General features: G+C 37.8%; 1 protein-coding gene across 1 annotated transcript; it reads right to left on the bottom strand.

The window, feature by feature from the left end:
• Positions 1–2,938: 2,938 nt before the first annotated feature.
• LOC145908482 (mucin-2-like) lies at positions 2,939–6,773 on the bottom strand. Its single transcript, XM_082995780.1, has 4 exons — positions 6,649–6,773; positions 6,260–6,584; positions 5,749–6,033; positions 2,939–4,457 (listed from the first exon to the last, which is right to left on the bottom strand). The coding sequence occupies exons 2-4, from the start codon at positions 6,357–6,359 to the stop codon at positions 4,447–4,449; spliced, it is 396 nt and encodes a 131-aa protein (XP_082851906.1). The 5' UTR covers positions 6,360–6,584; positions 6,649–6,773; the 3' UTR covers positions 2,939–4,446.
• Between the last annotated feature and the right edge of the window lie 324 nt (positions 6,774–7,097).

Below are 7,097 nucleotides of genomic sequence, written 5' to 3' on the forward strand. Positions count from 1 at the left end.
GCACAACTGACAACTTTTCTGTTTCTGCTGTTCTTCGTATCAGCTGTTTAAACTCCCAGACAAGCTTTGACGGAAAAAAGCTCACTAGCGACCACTAACGTTAAGAAGAAAACAATTATTTTGGCCGCTTGGAAGCTAATTAAAATATTGATTAAGTTTCATCGGCAAAACAAAAGGTTTGATAGGTTCCCTAAGTTAAAATTAACACGGTCTACACAAAATTGTTTGAATAGGTTAAGCTTTACAATAAGTTGCCTTTAGCAACAAAAAACCTTGGCGCTTATAAATCAAAATAAAGTTTAAATGGTTACACATAAACGTAGATGATGGATATTTTCATCGTAGATGATAGTCTCCCGAAACATTATAAAGTTCTTACAAGAAAAACTAAATTCACAAAATACCATTTGATCGGTCTATTATTATAGATAAAACTAAAAAAAACATCTTGCAGGTTACAGTATATGGACTTTAAAGCATTGTTTAGGGTCAAACCTTCTGTTGTGGGGTGTGAAGCAACATCCTCGACATGAAAGCCCTGTAGGAAACGACTTTGAGCCAAGTGAATGCGAATTCAGGGGCTTTGCTTGGTCGCAGTACGTGATAAGTGTTTCTGCAACAAAACGAAACTGATTGATATTTTTCCCGAAGTCGTTATAGAAGTTATAGATAGTGCAAACAGAGCGCCTCAATGCATCTCTTATTACTTTTTGCATTCCCAATACTCAAGACTACAAACCAAAGAAATTGAATATCAGATGTTGGGACAGTTTGGGTGCTTTTTCTATTCTATAAATGAATACATCATCCGTGTGTCGTGTGCTAAAGGGAGACTCACGTGAAAGCTGTGAGAGTCTGGAAGTTGATCGACTCGAGAACATGTTCGGGAGCGTTCAACTCATAGAAGAGCATGATGAATATTCTATGGTAGGGCATCTGGTGGTATTCCGTCTGTCGCGTGTCGTGGTCTTGCGACAAAACCCCAACCAATATTTCGAGCACCTATGCAAGTACACGTGGAATGAGAAGATGAATATCATTAGCTTAAGTATTGTTCGTTTTATCACAAACTACAGACTGCGCCCTTTGGCATTGTTGAGGCAAAAAAAATTTGATTAAAACAAAAAACGCCGATAAATATACTTTTTTGCAAGGGCTTGCAAACCCACAAAAAACATGAGGTAATGAAAATTTTGGCGCAACGTATCAGCATTTGGTGCAGAAACAGGTGCATTTTTATAAATTCACAGACAAATTATTTTGGAGGACGGTTAAGTTTACCTTATTTGGAAGGTTGATCTTGGTGACGGAATTCACCGCGTCCCCTGAATGTTTCACGAGTAACGTGATCAACCTCACGAACCCATCGAGAGTATAGAAGCACTTCGCACGCACAAGAGTCGGGTTGAGCAAAGACGGACTCACGTTCGCTTCCTGCAATGACACGATAACAAATTATAGTTTGCGATGGGTGTCGTTTTTACTGCAGTTAAATGGTGCCATTGCCCTAAGTGGTTGTTCGTGGATTTGGAAATAATATTACCTCGCAGTGAAACCTCTCCGTTTACTTATATTTTTTTATGTGCTATTCCATACGATCAATTAGGACTTGAATGTACACAAAAGTTAACACATGTACTCAAAAACTACTTGCAGCGAGGAAACAATAATACGATTGCTGACAATTTTAAATGAATTTGTGGAGCGATATAATATGTTGCCATGGAGAGAAATACAATTAAAGTGCCAATAAATGTTTGGTTGCGTGCTACAGTTAATCTGGTTGTAAAATCTGGCAAAAAACAAACAATTTGAAAGCAACTCAAATGTTCACGTCACCAAATTTGCCAAATTTATTCGGCCGAAAGTTCCATTTTTACTGCATGTATCGTTGCCACGCATATTTTAGCGTGTGTATAGGTCTGAAAAAAACTCTACGAAAGCTATACGAATATTCTTTTTATTGTCACAGACTTGATCAACATTAACTTTATGCAATTGGTACAGCAGTGTAGGTTATTTTTTAGGTGCCGATAAAGGTTTTTTATGATAGGAATAGACCCCATCCAGCACTTGTTTTGTTTAAATTTATGAGGTTTAAAGAGACGGATTCCAAAATTATTTACGCTTTATTCGGCCGAATTTATTCAGAAACTTTTACTGAATATTCGGTTTCAGCCGAATAAAAAATTTCGTTTCGGTGCATCACTATAGTAGGTAGTATTTAATCACCTTGCTATAGCACACAGCTTTGCAACAAACTTGAATTTAATTCTGAACCTGCTTAAATTTACTGACCTCAACATGCCTCGCTTGCTGGATACATCTGCCCCAATGTCAACACTAACGTCATTCTGTAGGGTCTGATTCAACCTTTCTACAAAGCTACAGCACTTTTGTTGCAGACAACGCGAACTCAAAGAGCTCTGTGACGTCATAATTAAAGTGAAAGACTGTGTTTTACGCCCATAGAAATGTACTAGCGACAAGGAACGACTATTTCCACAAAATGTTTACAACTGAGATATTTATAGTCAGTAGACCGATCTTTTCGTCTATATGGTTCCCTAAACCACGGCCTGCAAGCCAATGTAATAACCCACTGCCCCAAACTTTTGAAATCCTATTTTTGACATGCAAATTTCCCCAAAATCTGGCAGTAAGAAATCATCCAATGCGATTAGTTGTGGTTACTTTCGACAATACGTAAAACCTCCAGACGCCTACGATTACAATACTACGTGTATATCTAATGTATAATGTTGGAATTATATATGAAACCGTAGCTACACTTTCATGGCCTGCCCACCTATTTTATTCTTGGTTTTCGTATTATTTTTCTGCCCACGTATTGTTATATAAATTTGCTTTGTCGCCAATCAAACTTTGCGACTCATATTATGGAATGCACATTTTGCCATAAACAATGTGAGCTGTTTTAATCATTGCGAATATCAAATGTGTGTGCAAGTGTATAAAACCAATCGATGTGACGAAAACGATTTAAACAATGTGTTGACTTGCTGCAGACTTGTTGGATGCAATCAACGAATTCCTTTCGAAAGTGGTGAATCCCCTTAACTGTTTGGATTTTCGAGAAATCGGACGATTTTACTCTTTGGAGAAACTCACCAACGTTTCTCACCGCTGTATTCTGGACAATTTTGAGAAGGTTTCGAAACAAGCAGAGTTCGCTGAACTTTCGTTGGTTTACCTCGAAGAAATCTTGGCATCCGATGATTTGATCGTAAGTATAGCAATCAGTCCAAGACGTGTATTTGCAAAGGAATAACAGACTCTTGCGCCTTGCCACCCTCTGATTTGTTAATAGCAGTTTCGGCACCTCCAAACGGTGATGCGTGTTGAGGGCTTTCACGTGCTTCGGTGGCAAAAAAACACAAACACAATTTTTAATTTTGGTCAAAGTAACCACGATTTTTGGCAAGTTATCCATCATTTGTGGAACTTGAATCCACAGCCGTTGGTTTGCGAATTCCACGTTTGCCTCGAAGCGTTTCGGTTTCATTCGAGTCTCATCTGAAGGAATGACCGACGGGCGAGAAAAGGACAACGGTCCGGTAAATAAAACGATGTCCTACGCATGTTTTTTTCTTGTATAAAACTGTATAACGTTGTTGAATGTTTGTTCAGTGGGGGTAGTTAAATATACCATATGTGCTGCTTAACCAATCAGTTTATTTATGGTGATAAATTTAGGCAGGACAAACAATACATAACTGCTCTGAAGATCATTTGCAAACGTTTTGATTGTAACTACTATCATTGTCAATGGCTATATTGTTTTTTTAAAGATTTACAAAGCTGTAAGTTACGTTTCCCAATTTAAGTTGGCTTCTGAAAAACGAATGGTTCAGAAAATTCCTGTTCACATATACTTTAAATCCAAACAAGTAGAAGGTACACAGTAGTTTGCTAATGATTAAGATCAAACTTGAAGAAAGTTTTTTTGTGGAACGAAAATAATGCAAATTTCTAATTCGTTTTATCATATTTTCTCAGATACTCGCTCAGTGGCACTTTTCAGCAATTCAAATTACCTTCACATCTTCAACACCGAATCAAAACAATGGTCGTAAATCAATGTAAGTTTTCAAAATACTTAGGAATGGAGACAATGTAATGATGTTTTGACATTGACATGACGAGAATTAAGCACTTATATGTACACCTATACTTCTAACTTCAGTGAAAGCGTAATTTTTGTTCTCGAAAATAAGGCCTTGATCCAACTTGGTAGCGAAGTCACCATAATCGATAAGTCAGTTGTCATTCCAACTCGACCGAAATATAATACAGGGCCGATTTTCCGCATAAAACGATTTCTGCCCTATACCTTTGTATGGTTTTTGTCGTTTTCGTACATTCCTGATTCTGTAGCATCAAAACATGGTTGCACAATCCGGAAGCCTTCCATGAAGATGAGATTTACATTTTTCCTGCGGACAACAGCAACTCGTTTCACGTTTATGCCAATGGGAATTGGAGGAAGTATAAGCAAACAGTTAATTTCTCTACAGGGAAATTGTACCTGATCGGCGGGATCGACATGAATCAGAATGCGATTCATAACGACGTTCTTGTTTATGATTTTAACAACAAATCTTGGACATGTGTTTGCAACCTGCAGACCGGGAGGTTTGCGATGGGTGTTGTTGCGAACAGAAGTAAGTTGTTACGTTCAACCTGCATTTGGCCAAAAGTCATGTGTGCTGGGTTACAGACATCTGGACGATGCCCAAGTTTGCTTATGCGATCCTTTTCAAGGATTTCTGCGGCACATTTTTGCAACGCGAAATTGCTTTTTGGTAAATTTATCACGGCCAGATTATAACGACGCGAAGTTTCTTAGATACGTTTAGGACGATTTGATTCGGCTGTAGCTTGCCTGATCCCGAAACACAAACGTATCGCTGGGATCGTTAACATTTGTTTGAAAATTATATTAGGGCTTCACATACAAAATGAAAAACCAGGGACTGCACTCTGGCCGATACAAATAAATATCCAAATATGCAAAAAAAGCGCCCAGGGCTTGAATAAATATTCCTTACTGGCGAAGATGACGTAATCGCAAGTGCAAACAAGTGTGACGGCAAGTGTTTAATCGACAGAAAGGTGCCACGTTAGTCAAGTGGAACTTGATCAATAAAACTATGTGGGAATAGAACGCACAAGTGTCCGTCTGGTAGTTTATGACTGCTTCTTACCAACCACGCTTTGAGATTAAAACCTGCAAGTTTTTGGCACACATTGCCAAGCAAAGGTTGCAAGGTGTTCATGGAGATACTGACATGACTTAAATGCTTTTTATTGGAGCATATTCAAATTAATAATAAAGTTTTAATAAGGAAAGCAAATGCTTTTCAACCAACTTGCAAAAAAACTATTGAAATGCCCCTCCCTTTTAATGACCAGTTTCAAGTCCATAAGTTAATATCAAACTCCCTAGAAGTTCATAAAGATCTGATCGAGAACGCAAAGTATTTGCCCGAGGCCAAAATTTGCTTAACTTGTTAAATGTGATTTAACTGTCTTCTTTATTCCGTTATTCAGGAAGCAACTACAGGAAATGTTGAACATTATAGTTTCTCACAATTAGTTAGGACTTAACAGATATTTTATTTTGTCCAGATCATCAATTTCTTACAACCTGTTTTAAGAATTATCCTGGAATTGTGTAGACTGAAAGAATAGAAATCAATAGAAACTGAATAAAATTCTCCTTACCAATTGGTGTTGGAGGGCAGTAGCAGCAAGCAACACGTATCTTGTAGTCGTCGCAAAGCAAGTGGCATATAAAACCAGTATCCACTGAACAAGTGATACCAAAATCCTCTGACTGAGTCAGTCTTTGATATTCTACATTGTAGCACTGAATGTCCACAGGCTTTTCGCAAAACTGATATCCCCTTTGTCTTAATTCTGCATAACTCTCAATGTCAACCCCGAAGTTTTCTGCAGGATTATCTCCATTCATCCAAGGTGACCATTCGCACGAACAATTTTCTTGTCCTATAAAAAGTGTAACTCAATTGATAAAAGCTGTTTGGACAACAATAAAATTATATTCTATCAAAGAAAAACTGAAAACTTCCATGGCACCAAAGCTGTTTGTTATGAACAATTTATTTGTACGTTTCATGACTACAAGGTTATGCCAGTAAACATACCTATGTTTCAAATTAACAATCTCTACTTTAATGAAATGAACCTATTTGAAAGTGCTGATTAAAGTTACCATTGGGTGGTGTAATTGGGTCGCCAGCTGACATTATCCTTGTTATGTGAAATACACAAGTCCAAATTGTAAGCAGGGGCAACTTTGCTTGCGACCGCATTGTTTTTCACTTGAGTGTTTTCCTTGCTTTGGTGAAGTATCCTTAACTTCTGATATCCAGATTTCACTTTCTTTAAGTGTAAACACTAGGTTGTAACAGGCATATTTGCCTACAGTATTCTACTCATGCAACTGAAACCTTTCAAAGGTACAAGCGAACTTCGCCCACAGAAGAGATTGTTCCACACAGAAACAGAAGTAAATTCACAAAAATCACACTTTAAACCTGCGTTTACAAGTATAGTTTAGGAACAGTATGTAGAGTAGTGTTTAAACCTTGCGAAACTCACCTACGAAACTGCGCCACGACCTCACTACCCTCATCTCTAACGCACAGCTCAGACCACACAACTGACAACTTTTCTGTTTCTGCTGTTCTTCGTATCAGCTGTTTAACCCTTTAAGCGCCACGCCCTATAATCAACAATTGAAGATTTTTCATTGTTTAAGTTCAGGAAGCTATAACTTTTTATCTATCTACAAACGCTAGACTAAAAAATAAAACACAAAAATCATGTACAAATTCATACTCTACACAGTTATCGCTTTTAACCACTCCTACTAAAATAGTTTCCAAGCCATAGGTACCCTATTTAAAATTTCCATAACTCCCGAAATTGTGCGAATTTTAAAATAATTCGACTGTTGACTCAATCAGTGTGAACACCAAGACGCAATGAAGCGAAAAAACTGGGACGCTGCATTTGATACAGGGTTGCCAGATTGGCGCTTTCGGCGC

The sequence above is a fragment of the Ascidia mentula genome, chromosome 1 (assembly GCF_947561715.1).
Source record: "Ascidia mentula chromosome 1, kaAscMent1.1, whole genome shotgun sequence".
Lineage (NCBI taxonomy): Eukaryota > Metazoa > Chordata > Ascidiacea > Phlebobranchia > Ascidiidae > Ascidia > Ascidia mentula.